This window comes from Danio aesculapii, chromosome 2, assembly GCF_903798145.1.
Source record: "Danio aesculapii chromosome 2, fDanAes4.1, whole genome shotgun sequence".
NCBI lineage: Eukaryota > Metazoa > Chordata > Actinopteri > Cypriniformes > Danionidae > Danio > Danio aesculapii.
Genome location: NC_079436.1, coordinates 11,316,402 through 11,332,250, shown reverse-complemented (window position 1 = coordinate 11,332,250; position 15,849 = coordinate 11,316,402). Strand labels below are relative to the sequence as shown.

General features: G+C 38.5%; 1 protein-coding gene across 1 annotated transcript in view; it reads right to left on the bottom strand.

The window, feature by feature from the left end:
- abhd3 (abhydrolase domain containing 3, phospholipase) overlaps positions 1-15,849 on the bottom strand; it is a 65,387-nt gene that overhangs the window by 34,276 nt on the left and 15,262 nt on the right. The window contains 1 exon segment of the mRNA XM_056472802.1: positions 7,338-7,520. Within this exon segment, the coding sequence (XP_056328777.1) occupies positions 7,338-7,520 (183 nt within the window).

Here is a 15,849-nt window from a genome sequence, read left to right as displayed (position 1 = left end):
TCCTTCTATCGCATGCTGTTGCTTTTATTTAGAACAGGTTTAAATCAGCCTTAAATCAGCCTTTAGGCTCGGCAGTCAGGCACACTGCTGTTGACGTCGTCAATCTGGCAACCTGCACTGCATGTTTTGAATCAGGTGTGCAATACCTAGTTCAACCTAGTTCAATACCAGGAGAAGCCCTTTAGCATCGAGAGCAACACCGTGTAAGTACATTTAGACCTGTTTTCAGTTGCTGTGTTTGGTTAAAGAACACTTAGACTTGTTTTCAGCTGGTTGTGTATGGTTGTAGGACATTTAAAATTGTTTTCAGCTATCTGTGTTTAGTACTAGAAAGTTTAGTCACTGTTTCCTTGGTTACTGTAAGAGCTTGTGTGTCGAGCCGGACGTTTTTCACGCCCCGCCGCTGCAGTTTTGGGTGTTTTTACTCTCGAGGCGTGCCCAGCTGAGCTCAATCAGCAAAGCGCTCAGGGGTGTATATAAACAGCTAGTCTCGTCGCGGCAGCCTCGTGTGAAGACCGACGAGTGTAAGTCCTTCGACTCTACCTGCGCGACTCCACTGAGCAAAGACACCGACAAAGCACTGGAGTACTTTTTACTTCATTATTTTACTTTATCTCTGCACTCATTATTGTTTTCCTTGCACTTTTATTATGTGTTTACTAATTCCTGTTGTTACTAACACTCGCAAAGCACGGGAGGTACGCTGCAGGCGCAACCCTTACAACCTTCGATCAATTCATGTATCTTCTAATTCACTACTCTCTCTCTCCGTGGGCCTCTGGAATTGTCAATCTGCTGTTAACAAGGCAGATTTTTTTACCTCCTTAGCCACTCATTCTGACTTTAATCTCATGGCTCTAACTGAGACCTGGTTGAGACTGGAGGACACTGCTACACATGCAGCTCTTTCTCCTAATTTCTTTCTTTCTTACACTCCTCGTCAGACAGGGAGAGGGGGTGGGACTGGACTACTGATTTCCAAAGAATGGAAATTCACTCAGAGACCGTCCCTGCCAAAAATCAGCTCCTTTGAATTCCATGCAGTCACCATTATCCACCCCTTCCACATAAATGTGGTTGTCATCTACCGCCCACCGGGTACATTAGGTCACTTCTTAGATGAACTGGATGTTCTTCTCTCATTTTTTTCTGATTATGACACTCCCTTGTTGGTGCTAGGTGACTTCAACATTCACATTGAAAGACCTCAAGCTGCTGACTTCCAGACTCTGCTTGCCTCTTTTGACCTCAAAAGAGCACATACTTCTGCTACTCACAAATCAGGTAATCAGCTAGACCTTATTTACACTCGACATTGCCTCGCTGATCAAACACTAGTAACTCCACTATAAACATCGGATCATTTCCTTCTCTCTCTCAACATCCACATTACTCCTGAGCCGCCACACACTCCAACTCTAGTTGCCTTTCGCAGAAACCTACGCTCTCTCAATAGACTGTCCACCATTGTTTCAAACTCTCTTCCTCCATCTTGCAAACTCTCTGGACTTGATATGAACAGCGCCACTGATACACTCTGCTCCACGCTAGCATCATATCTAGACAGACTATGTCCTCTTACATCCAGGCCAGCCCATGCCAGTCCTCCTACACCCTGGCTCTCTGATGTTCTCCATGAGCATCGCTCAAAACTTTGGGCTGCTGAGAGAATTTGGCGAAAAACTAAAAATCCTGAACAGCTCATAACATACCAAACTCTTCTGTCTTCTTTCTCGGCTGAGGTTACTTCTGCAAAGCAGACATACTTCCGTCAGAAAGTCAACAGTGCCACCAATCCTCGCTTACCTTTTAAAACATTTTCCTCCCTCCTCTATCCTCCTCCTCCACCCGCATCCTCCACACTCACTACTGATGACTTTGCTACATTCTTTTGCACCAAAACTGCAAAAATCAGTGCTCAATTTGCTGCACCTACAACAAACACGCAAGATACACCACCAGCACCACATACACTCACCTCTTTTTTCCAGGTCTCTGAGTCTGAGGTGTCCAATCTCGTGGTATCGAGCCATGCAACGACCTGTCCGCTTGATCCCATTCCCTCTCATCTCTTGCAAGCCATTTCTCCTGCAGTCATACCAACACTGATTCACATAATTAACACATCTCTTGACTCTGGTCTATTCCCTACTTCATTTAAGCAGGCTAGGGTAACCCCACTGCTAAAGAAACCCAACCTGGATCAAACGCTACTTGAAAACTACCGACCGGTATCCCTGCTTCCATTCATGGCCAAGATTTTGGAGAAAGTAGTGTTCAATCAAGTCCTGGACTTTCTTACTCAAAAAACCTCATGGACAAGAAGCAATCTGGCTTTAAGAAGGGCCACTCAACTGAGACTGCCCTGGTCTCGGTCGTGGAGGATCTCAGACTGGCTAAAGCAGACTCTAAATCATCTGTCCTCATCTTGCTGGATTTATCAGCTGCTTTTGACACTGTAAACCACCAGATCCTGCTATCTACGCTTGAGTCACTGGGCGTCGCAGGCACTGTTATTCAATGGTTCAGTTCTTACCTCTCGGACAGGTCATTCAGGGTGTCTTGGTGTCCAACCTACAGCATCTAAACACTGGGGTACCTCAGGGCTCTGTTCTTGGGCCACTTCTCTTCTCCATCTACACAACATCTTTAGGAACAGTCATCCAGAAACATTTTCTGGATTTTCCTACCACTGCTATGCTGATGATACCCAGCTATACCTCTCTTTTCACCCTGATGATCCCTCGGTTCCAGCTCGCATTTGAGCCTGCCTGTCAGACATTTGACATCACACTGGATGAAAGATCATCATCTTCAGCTTAACCTCACGAAAACGGAAATGCTTGAAGTTTCTGCCAACCCGACTCTACACTATAACTTTTCAATCCAGATGGATGGGGCAACCATTACTGCATCCAAAATGGTAAAAAGCCTTGGAGTAACGATTGATGACCAACTAAACTTTTCTAACCACATTTTTAGAACTGCTCGATCTTGCAGATTCGCACTCTATAACATCAGAAAGGTCCGACCCTTCCTATCTGAACATACAGCTCAACTCATTGTTCAAGCTCTTGTTCTCTCCAAACTGGACTATTGCAACTCTCTACTAGCCGGGCTTCCAGCTAATTCTATCAAACCTCTTCAGCTGCTTCAGAACGCAGCAGCACGAGTGGTCTTTGATGAACCCAAAAGAGCACATGTCACTCCGCTACTCACCCGTTTGCACTGGCTGCCAGTTGCTGCTCGCATCAAATTCAAAGCTCTGATGTTTGCTTACAAAGCGACCTCTGGCTTTGCTCCTTCGTATCTGCTCTCACTTCTGCAGATTTATGTGCCCTCCAGAAACTTGCATTCTGTGAATGAACGTCGCCTCCTTGTTCCATCCCTAAGAGGGAAGAAATCACTTTCCCGAACTCTCGCATTCAATCTGCCCAGTTGGTGGAATGAACTCCCTAACTACATCAGAACAGCAGAGTCACTTGCTGTCTTCAAGAAACGACTAAAAACTCAACTGTTTAGTCTCCACTTTACTTCCTAATCTTAACTGCCTCTCTGGCTATACCACTAACTGTACTCTCTCTCTCAAAAAAAAAAAAAAAAATGTACAAAACTTTGCTTCTTAGACTTTACACACCTGAAACTTGTCTATAGCACTTGTTCACTGCTGCTCTTATAATTGTGTAAAGTGCTTCCTTGTCCTCATTTGTAAGTCGCTTTGGACAAAAGCGTCTGCTAAATGACTAAATGTAAATGTAAAATGTAAACCTTATAAGAACAAGCGTATATCTGCATGTTCTTAAACCAATTATGTTTCATAAGCTGGTGTTTGTGGTCATGTAAACACATTAAGAATAATGCTTATGCATAATGGCATAAGCATAGATCAATCTACACAACAAGACTTTGGCCCATTAACCCAAATGCATCAGTAAAACTCTTCTGGGTGTAATTATGGGCATGTTACTCTGAAGTTTATACCATCTTTAATTTGGCAGCACGATGGCTAAGTGGTTAGCACTGTCATCTCACAGCAAAAATATCACTGGTTTGAGCCCCAGCTGGGTTGGCATGGGTTTTCTCTGGGTGTTCTGGTTTCCCCCACAGTCCAAAGACATGCGTTTTAGGTGAATTGAATAAGCCAAATTGGCCGTAGTTTATGTGTGTGAATGCTAGAGTATATGGGTGTTTCCTAGTGCTGGACTGCAGCTGGAAGAGCATCCACAGTTTAATTTCTGCCTAAACCCATATGACTTTGCTCTGCATTTCTCATCAGTTTCTCATCATTTTTTTCAGGCCAATCAAATGAGAAGATGAGCCTCTACAACTTTCTCAAAAGTTGCATCTGCTCATTTATGCTCCTTCCCATAGAACACAGGTGTAAAATCCAGTTCCTGGAGGGCCGCAGCTCTGCACGGTTTAGTTCAAACCCTAATTAAACACACCTGATTAAACTAATTGAGTCCTTCAACTTTGTTTGAAACCTGAATGTAACTATGTTGAAGCAGGGTTGGAACTAAACTATGCAGAGCTGCAGCCCTCCAGGAACTGGATTTGACACCTGTGCCATAGAAGTATGGCGTCAGTTAGTTTCTAGCCCATCATATTACAGAAACTACTCTATTTAAAATACCAAATGACATGCTTTTAGCTATGGACCAAGGCTGAAACTACTAGTTTTACATTATCTTAGTCCTGTGTTTACCATAATTTCACTAACAGAACTGCACTGGTATTTAGGTACAGGCTTTAAGATTAAGTTTAGACCCCTGTCTGATATTTACCATTTTGTTATCAATAATGTGATGGGAGTAAAGTGTGGAGTAGTGCAAGGCTTTGTCTTAGGCCCTTTGCTATTTTCTGTAATGTGAATAAATAAAACACAAACATTAAACTTCTGTAAGGCAGACCTAAAATGATACATATAGTATCATTTTAAAGTATAAAGTGCCACAAGGCTCTGTCTTAGACACTTGGCTGTCAGGTTTCTTCCACTTCGGTCTTGTTAATTCTTGTTTTAGTGGCAGAGTCCAGAAACTAGTACTGTCTTGTCTTGTATGTCGTGCTCCGAGAAAACTCGGGCCGGGCACTCATCCTGTTTGGGTCTGTGTCTCTTGTCGTGATTGTGAACGCTCAGTCTCGAGCGAGCTGCGCGTTCCTGCTTTTGTAGCGAGCGCGTGCCCCAGAGGTGGCTCGGTTAGCTCATGCTCGCTTGCTCTTGTGTTTGTGTTTGTTCTGTCTGCAGCGTGCAGTTTTAATTTCAGCATCTCAGTCTAGTTGGTTTCAATTTCGGTTGGCGCTGAGATGAAACATGCACACTGCATGTGTGAATGCATGGTGAGTTTTTATTTATCATGTACTCATGCATTGTGTTATGTTGGTGTTGTGTTTAGCACGTGGAATGTGTGAACACGCAGTTAATGAGTTCTCCCATTGGCTGCGTGTTCTAGTCTCCTTTTATGTGAGCACATGGCTTGTGTTGTTTGTTTGTGTCATGTGCTCTCATGTCTATTGTCTAGTCCCTCCCTCCTTATTAACCCATTATTAGTTTATCCTGTTCATCTGTTTGTTTGTTAATTATTTCTGCTTAGAGTCTCTCCATGTCTGCTGTCCTGTGCCAGTTCATCGTCGATTACTTACTTGTCCTGTCGTGTTGTGTCCAGCCCTGCTCTTTCCTTCCAGCCCAGTCAGTTTGTTTATTTGTTTTGTTAATTAACCCCCATGGGGGTGGTTTTTGTTCTCTTTTTGTTTTATTTTTTAATATTAATAAACCAATTTGAATTTCAATGTGAATATAATACAAACATTCAGTTTCTCTAATACAGCATTAATGGGAACCTATCGTGAAAAATCTACTTTTCTGTTTGGACAGACATGTGTGTAGGTATAGTCTATAGACCGTCATATTGGGGTGATATAAACACATCCAGTCCTTTATTTCAGTTTAACAACATAAAAGCGATGGACCAATTGGAGCAATCGATTTGGTCGACCGCAACTTGACATAGGAGTGTGGTCCCCCGCCCACCAATATTGATTGACAGGGGCGCATCACCTTATCCTCAGTTTGTTGTTTCACGTCCGCCATTTTCAGCGTGTGAGTCAAAGCGAATGTCACCAAAGAAAGACCCTTGCTCTATTTTTAGATGTAAGGCTCATTGGGCTCAACACAAGAACAACATTCACCACATGATCGCTCTTATCGGCGCCATTGTTTGTAACTTTAGGTGGGTTTGCAAACATGCATACTTTTCATTGCGTCTTCCTTAAACTTCAGCCGTTTGCATTTCACGCGGTCACAGAAGCTCCCTGTCATCTTAACTAGGTGCAGCTGGAAAGTGCGAGCGTGTTGCCTCACGTGCGCGTCCCTCCAATGAAAATAACAAACTTGCCTTAAGCAGGTCGCACACCAGAAGCGCCGCTCGGTGACGCACAGTGTTACGCCACGCAGCGCCATGCATTTTAGAATTCTAAACATAGGTTTCTATCAGGGTACACACATCGGAGCCGCAACTTGGCAGCTGTCCACAGTGCCCAGCCACGACTCAGGACACTGTTCATATTTCTGCCACACCACATTTTAAATAACATGCGAATGTGCGTGTCTGGTGTGCAGTGTCACGGCTCTGAGCGGTGCATCTTTAGTGTTTGACGCCCTTTAGTTATAACGTCAGTCAAAGTTAATTCAGTGTGCGTGGAGATTAGTCTCGGTGTACAAGCTCGGAACTTTAAACTAGCACACATTTGGCTGTAAAACTATACAAAGACACAAATGATTCTGTAGTCTCTGCTTGGTTTGTGTCTGAGTCGTACATGTACGGCTGAATGCTGGTCCTTTCACTCACGTTGCTTCTCTCTGACTGTTGCCAAACACAAAGTGGGGGAGCTCTTTACTCCGCCCCTATGTTAAGTTGGGCGGGAAGTCGAAACTAATTTTCATGTGAAGCAACACACCCCTAAAACAGCGACCTGTGTTCACGCACCCAAAATTACAGTTTTTAACACATTATAATAAAAAAATCTGAACTGTGTTTTGAACTGAACCTGAAATAACACACTCAGAAGAACCATAATATTAATATTAAATAAAAAAAAAAAAAGGGGTAAACTATGTGCCCTTTAAAATAATAGATATTGTAAAAGGCATTAAAGAATTAAATTTGAATTTTAATAAGAAAAAAAATTATAATTTTTAGCTTAAACCAATAAACAGTATATAATGTGCATTTTCCAATCTGACCACCATAACTCAATTGGAAACTATAAAGCAGTTTTCAAAAGCACTTACATTTTTATTCTTTGTGATATGATTAATACTTGTGAATCAGCCTGCTCACCTGTATCCTAGATCCCGGCTCTGCTGTACCATATGCAGAATGTAGGATTCGCGGCTGGTGCCTGTGAGTCCTGGGAGGAGCAGCACAGTGGGTCGCGTTGACTGGTCCGGGTGGGACACACTGTCATCATTGTCAAACCAATCCAGAGAGATCTGGCCTCCATCTGGTGCTCTAATGAGCTCACTGCCGGACACAGAACAGAGAGAAGCAGCTTAATTTAGCCAGAGGAACATTCAGTGAAATTGTGTGTTAATACTAGCTTAAGTTCTCATAAATAGTACACAGAGAGAAACTGTTTCAGGCATTTAACTCAACTAACAACAGTACCATAACATACCATGGTAGCACAATAGTAATCTGTATCACACCACAATGACCCGTCTTAAGTCATATTTAAAAATGTACACAAAGAATCAACGGTGTAAAGTAACAAATTACAAATACTCAAACTACTGTAATTGAGTAGCTTTTCTCAGAAATTGTCCAAGAAGATGTCCAAAATCTTTACACGCATTGACCCAGAGACTGTTTAGAAGCATATCACTGAAGAGAAGATGACAGTTGTTTACTGTATGATGACCAAAATGGCCTTAAACACCCAGCAGGCACAAGATGTCAACATTACGTCAGATTGACGTTGTACCTCAACGTCGTGGGGACGTTGCGTTTTGTTTGCAAATGAAAATCGGTTTGACGTCAGAACTGAACGTCAGGCTGACGTCAATGTCCAATGACCAACATAAAATCAACCAAATATCAATGTCTAATGATGTTATAGCATGGCGTAGTGTGGACAACACTATGACATCTATCAGACATTAGATTTTGGTTGTCATACTTGACGAATAAATGTTGGTTTAATATGTTGGCTTGACGTTGGATTTTGGTCACTTTCAAACACAACCTAAAATCAACCAAATATCAACATCACTAGACGTCATTATTGGTGATCAAAATAATGTTGTTCTTAGACGCTGGCTAGACATAAAGTTTTGGTCACCTGACGTCACAACTTAAATTCAACCTAATATTAACTTATGATGTTGTGTGCCTGCTGGGCAATAACTAAATGCACTACAGAATGTTACAGTTACACACATCCACAAATTACATGTAAATGCATCCGCTTTTTATAGCGAAATACTCACTACTTACTACTCGAGTACTTTTGAAAGGTCTATTTTTTACTGATACTTAGTTACAACTGATACTCTGCTTGCAATACATTTTAAGCAAGTTAATGGTACTTTTACTTAAGTATGATTTTTCAGTATTCTTTCCCTCTTTCCACCACTGCTAAGAATGAAGTAGCATTGCTTTTATAATTTAAATAATTAAAAGAAGTCCTATAATCAAGTTTGAAAAGGAAAGAAGACATTCTTAACAAGTGAAGGAAGTCCACTTTGAACAAGTAAATGATAACAGAATTTTTCATTTTTCAGTGAACAATCCCTTTCCGCCATGTTTCCATTCCCTTAGGTTTCCACCAAATCTATTTAGAGTGACTGAACTGATTCTCCCATGTTATGTTCACATTTCTACAGTAGTTCAGATTTCTTGGCTAGTCGTCTGGACCAAAAACAAAAATTATACAAATGGTCCTGGTTCAATTAGTGTTCACACTGTTTTGTGTAACATCTTGTGAGATCATTTTCTGATTTTGGTTTGTGTGGATCTCTTTGATTCATGCATTCATACCATACAAGCGATCATTGATGTTGATTGCACATAAAGGTTAATATGGCATGTTCACACTTATTCAAATGAACTGATTAGAACAATCACACCAATCACTTGTTTGAACCAATCACAAAACATTTATTAATGAATTTTTTAAAAATATATAAACTATTATATTAATTTTACAATAAATGATATTATAAATTATGAAAATAGTATGCTTTTTTGCATTCTATTATAGTTTTAGCATTTTTTTTATAATTGCAATTTTTATGTTCAATTAATTTTTACATTTACTTTAATGATTTTGTCTAATGTCTACATGATTTTATTAGATTGCATTTTTTAAATTAATTGTTTTTATTTCATTAAATCAAATTATACTAAATAAGAAATGTTACCTGAATATTTGCCTGAACATTTTAACATAAAGAGTTAAAAACAATGTATTTATTTATTTATTTATTTATTTGTTTGTTTTTCAAAATTATGAATTTACAATTCACATTTTTGATCTAGTCATTGAAATTTTCAGGTCCAAAGCCAAAGTCAGTCTGCAGTCTGGCATAATCCACATCCCACCTGTGCTTTGGGCTGACATCACTTCCCCTGCTGAACACCAGTTTGACTCCAACCTCTTCTAGCAATGTAAAATGCTTTTCAGTTGCACTTGTGTGTTTTCAAATATATAATGGGTCTAAACAAAGTCCCTTTAAGGTATTCTACAGTCATTCGTCTAAATTTGCTGATACCTACTAATAAAGGGAAAGTTCATCCAAAAATGTAAATTATCACATCATTTAACCTCCCTCATGTGTTGCTAAAACTTCATGAGTTTCTTTATACCAGGGGTGCCCAAACTTTTCCTTATGAAAGGTCAAAAAGCAAACTTGATTGAGAGCTGTGGGTCGAAGGTAAACATACCAAACTGTATTACACTAAATTGCCAAGGGTAATTAATAATATATTAAAATAACTAGAAATCATTGCTTTATATTAACTAATGCAGTATTTTTAATAATACATTTATAACAGTAAAAACAAAAACAATCCCATTTATAACAGAATGGAGCTCAATGCCAAATACCTGTTGCACCCGTTTTGCCTTGATTTGATGTCATTGTTCTCTGTCCATAGATTAACAGTATTTACAGTATTTTTAAAAATCTGATTCAATTACAACATTTAATTGAAACATTTAATTTTAGTTTACTTTTTTTGTAGCTCTGCAATAAAACAACCAAATAAAGCTATGTTAGGTTAGAAATAACGATCTTAGTTAAAGGCATTCACCCCCAACCCTCTCATCAGTCTCCTCTCAGACTGGATGGTGGTCCAAATCAAAGGTTACCACAGGCCTAGTTTGGGCATCTCTGCTTTACACTGTTGAACTCAAAGAAGATATTTTGAACAAGTGTAGGGTAAGTAAATGATGACAGAATTTTCATTTTTTGGCGAACAATCCCTTCAAGTGTTGCAACAATTGTAAGTTAATATTTTAATAAATAGAAATGTATAGATTTACACAACTGCAGAATTAAATGTGCACCTCAACTCTCCCTGTTTGTTGGGAGCTATTATACATGGTCAGGCTGCTTTAGCCACATATTTGATCACATGTGCCAATGCCAAACGTCCAGTTCAATCTTTCAGAAAATCCAGAAAATCTTTGGCTGTGGACAATGTGAAACATTTTTTGTTCTCTGTTGAGTTTAAGTTCACTGACTTTCACACATCCAGGAGAGTTACGGTGTGGAGAAGCCTAAAATAAGAAGACCACCCAGTTTTTTGCATGTCCAGAGTGAAACATGGGGGTGGGTCAGTGATGGTTTTGGGCTGAAATATCAAGTCAATACTTGATGGGTGCTAGATGGGTGCGTCACTGCCAAGGACTACTGAGGAGGTCTGGAGGACCATGTGCACCCAATGGTACAAACATTGCATTGGATAATAATGCACTAGTACACACAGCAAGACTGCTGACAGAGTGCTTTGATGAACATGAAAGTGAAGTTGAACATCTCTCATAATATGACTCAAATGACTCAAAATCTCTCTGGCCAATGTGCAGGACTTGTATATGTCATTCCAAAGATAAACTGATGCTGTACTGTCTACAAAAGTAGGCCCTACACCATACTAATGAATTATCGTGGTCTAAAACCAGGTGTATAAATATAGACAAAAATTCAATTAGGTTGCATTAAAATGCACATTGTATCGTTTTAAAGTATGGGGCGCTGCAAGGCTCTGTCTTTGGCCCTTTGTATGTTCTGCAATGTGAATAAAATATACACATTCATCTTCTGTATGCCAGAATAACAATAACAGATATTGCAAAAAGCATTAAAATAAAACATTTTATATATAAAAATAACAAAAGAACCAAAGTAAAATTCTAATACTGTCTTTAATGACGAGAATGTGAGTGGAATACACATACAGTTGAAGTCAGAATTATTAGCCCCCCTGTTTATTTTTTTCCCTCAATTTCTGTTTAACAGAGAGAAGATTTTTTTAACACATTTCTAAACATAATAATTAATTAATAACTCATTTCTAATAACTGATTTATTTTATCTTTGCCATGATACCAGTAAATAATATCTGACTTGATATTTTAAGACACTTTTATAGCTTAAAGTGACATTTAAAGGCTTAATTAGGTTAGCTAGGCAAGTTAGGGTAATTAGGCAAGTTATTGTATAACTTGCCTAAGTTTGTTCTGTAGACTATCGAAAAAAATTGCTTAATGGGGCTAATAATTTTGACCTTAAAATGTTTTTTAAAATATTAAAAACTGCTTTTATTCTAGCCAAAATAAAACAAATAAGACTTTCACCAGAGGAAAAAATATTATCAGACATACTGTGAAAATTTCCTTACTCTGTTAAACATCATTTGGGAAATATTAAAAAAAAAATTATAATTCAAAATGAGGCTAATAATTCTGACTTCAACTGTATGCATTGCATGTAAACCAGCATTTCACTAAACATATTTTTAGCTTAAACTTTATAAAAGATAAATCTTAATAACCTCAAACTCGAATGGCATTTTATATTACATAAAAATTAACAATAACACAATAATCTCGCAAAATGGTGTACATATTGGGACTGGTTGCCGAGGCTTTGAATTAAAAGTAATAATGTAAATACTGTTCAGGTTTTTACACAAACTGATCATTATACTTCATAAGACCTCAATCTATAATCTGGAAAAAGCTGCTTAGACACAATCTACACTGTAAAGACACTATAGGTTGTTTTCACATGAGAAATTCAGATGGAGGGCAGGAAGTGATTCTCCTACGTAGGAATCGCTATCAGAACATCAGAATGTTTCTGCTTTATGTTGTTTATAATTGTTTATATCAGACAAAATAAGAAATAGCAAACAGCTTCCAAAGGTTTTTGCTCAGAAAGGAGAGAAAATTCAAGAAACTGGCTAAAAAAACAGAAGAAATGGCGACATGTATTAAAGATTTTTTCAATACATCCAAGTGTACAAACATTTTTTGAATGAGATAATTTGTTTGACAGCACCAATAAAGATTATATACAGGCCTAGCTATGTAAATAAATATGTTAATGTGTTATACAAAAATCTGATACCACCACACTTATATAAAATATAAATAACGAATATAAGAATATAAATAACGTACTCTGCCTTGTAATCGCTGCAATGAAATATTCATCTTGTTTTGCAATAATCCAAATCTTTACTGATGTTTCGGCAGAATAAACAACTGTAACGTTAACATCGAGATGAGCAGCAGTGGTGGATGCTTGTTGATGGTAAGTTCATTGACAGAACAATAAAGAAATGCAACAAAACTAGATGGTTATTACTGTAGTAATTCCCCCTTACAAAACTTTCCCCCCTTACAAAAATAAATAATTAATAATTTGGACTATGCATCCACGCTTTCATCTGTTATTTCGTGATGTCTGGAAGATATCCGCATGGATATTATATTAATGTATGATAAACATGTTTTTGAACCACATAGTAAAGTGTATAATGTGTACAACTCTGTTAATGAATGCTACCGAATAGTATAGTAAACTGATAAACTGTAATCAATACTGTAATGTTAGTGTAAATGGGCGCATTGTGATGGTGTATAATTATAACGTAGTAAACTTAAGCCTATTGAATAATTTGTTTACTACCGTTGTATTGTACCACAGCAACAGAATAAATACTACGACAGTTTCATTTAAGTAATCATTTATAGTATGCTTCAAAAAACCATAGTATTTTTTCATGTAACAGTATCTACCGCCTCGATGACAGGCAAATATATTTTATTTCAGTAGAAAACTCATGAAATATAAGGATCATGCCCAACATTTGTGGTTATTTTTTATTTATATCTCTGTGAGATACAAGATGTGCAGCACCTGAAACTACAGATACTGGAAGCCTGTGCTGGCATTTCTCCAGCGGTGTTGCTATCAGTGTGTAAAGAGTGGTGTGTGAAGAAAGGGTTGCAGTGACAATCCAACACAATGGGCAGCACATTGAACACATTTTATAAATGGTCAGAAACTTGTAAATAACTCATGAAATGATAAAGTTATATTAAAACCAAGCCCACCATTGTTTTTCTTGCGAAATTCCTAATAAGTTTGATGTGTCAAATGACCCTCTTCCTGTTGAAAAAACAAAAGTTGGATCCAAGACGGCCGACTTCCAAATGGCCACTATGGTCACCACCCATCCTGCAAAGTTTGCCCCCTCACATATACGAATGTGCCACAAACAGGACGTTAATATCACCAACCATTCCCATTTTATTAAGATGTATCCATATAAATGGCCCACCCTGTAGTGTAGTTTTCTTGTGGATGTCTGATGACCAGAGATGTGTAGTAACGAAGTACAACTACTTCACTACTGTACTAAGTACTAAAAGGCTGTATCTGTACTCTACTGGAGTATTGTTTTTTTCTCCTGCTTCCACTTTTACTTCAGTACATATTTTCGATGAGTTTAATACTTTTACTCCAATAATTTTTTTTGTGCTGCATCGTTACTTGTTACTAGGGGTGTCAAAATTACTGATATCGGTTTAGTAATAGATCATAACCGGTTATTACGTACTGACGTCATTTATCTCCTATGCACAATGTCGTGGAGGCGGCGAGGGCGAGTAAATAACGCTCTTACTATAATGAAGACGGCACAGCACACAAGCCGCTTTTTCACTACTACAGAGAAATGCTGTAAAACTCCATCTCTGCCTCTCTCTCTCTCACTTTGGACATTTGACCCGCTGGCCTGTTTGTGAGGTAACTTTTCCTCTCCTCTAGGCTGTTAAATCGATACTTGTGGATCCTGACATGAGCCTGCCTGAGGTGCAAGTTTTCTCCACTGTGTCTATTATGCATTATCTGTGATAACCATGTATTATGCGCATACAGATTGTAACCGTGGCTGTTTTTCCCGCCATTGGTGAACAGCGCTTTCATTTCTAAAGCCGATCGCAGCCCTTTCTGTTGAGCAGTTGAAGACAATAACCAATTATAGGGGTGTAAGACCTCGCCTGTCAGTGCTCAAAAAGCAAGTGGGATAATATTTACATTAGTTTATTAGATATAAATGCTCATGCTGTCTTCAGTGCATGCATTGGAGTTTTGTTTGATACATTCAGAAAGAGTGTTTTCTTTGAGCAGGTCAAATTAAGGGTACAGTTCAGATATCTTACTGCTGTATTAAGGAACAAAATTGTATTACAAATAATATATAAATATATTTATAGATTTTAATTTAAAAAATTCTTGTGTTGTGAAGAAAAAATCTAATTATGTATGGAAAGCATCATCAATGCACCGAGATATCGCATTGAACCGATTCGATGGCATGATAATCGTAACCGAACCGAACCAAACCGTGAGACTAGTGTAGATTCACACCCCTACTCATTACAATTAGACCTTTTTCTTGGCTACTGCATGGAGGGCGCCATAGTGAACAGTGTCTTCCGGTAGAATGTTTAGAACTTCCGTTTACAGTGTTTACAACCGGTAATTTGCGATCTGAAAAATGGGTTTCAATAGCGTTTTGAGTGGATTACGGAGTGTTTTTGTGACACACCACTTTGAAAGGTGTGTGTTAAAGCTGTTATAATCTGTCAGATCTGTGGTTCAAGCGCGAGAGAAAAACAGTATCGTAAGCCATGTTTCTTTTCGTTCTGCTTAATCACGTGCCCCAAAAAAAGATATTTAAAATAAACAAAACAATATGGTGTCTTTTTTTAATAACTACATTACTCAATACTTGTACTTTTACTTTCAGTACTTTAGTAAATTTTGAAATAAACTACTTGCAACACTTAAGTACAAATAATGTTTAATACTTTAGTACTTCCACTTAAGTATGGTGCTTAAAGAGCACTTCAACTTCTACTCAAGTCACTTTTTTGATAGAGCACTTGTACTTTTACTTAAGTCTAGCTTTCTAGTACTTTAAACATCTCTGCTGATGACTAGTGTGCGTTTGCTGAGCCAGCTGTGGTAGCTTGGCAACAGAGCCCCGATGTCAACACACAGAATTAGATAGTTGGAACAGATCTTTTAATCTCAGTTTCTTTGCAAACCCCGTCCTGTGGACATGTTTATATGCATTACTATAGAGACGTGTTAATATGCTACTGTTAATCAATTTGGTGGGCAGGGAAAACCACACGTCATGTTGCGGTGGGCCTCGAAGTCACTAGGATTTGGATCCTAATTTCAAGTAAAATTCTTGTGTTTATATCATTTTGTATCATAGGTGGCCTTTAAAGTAGGAAGTTATATATTTACAACTGCTCAAATTC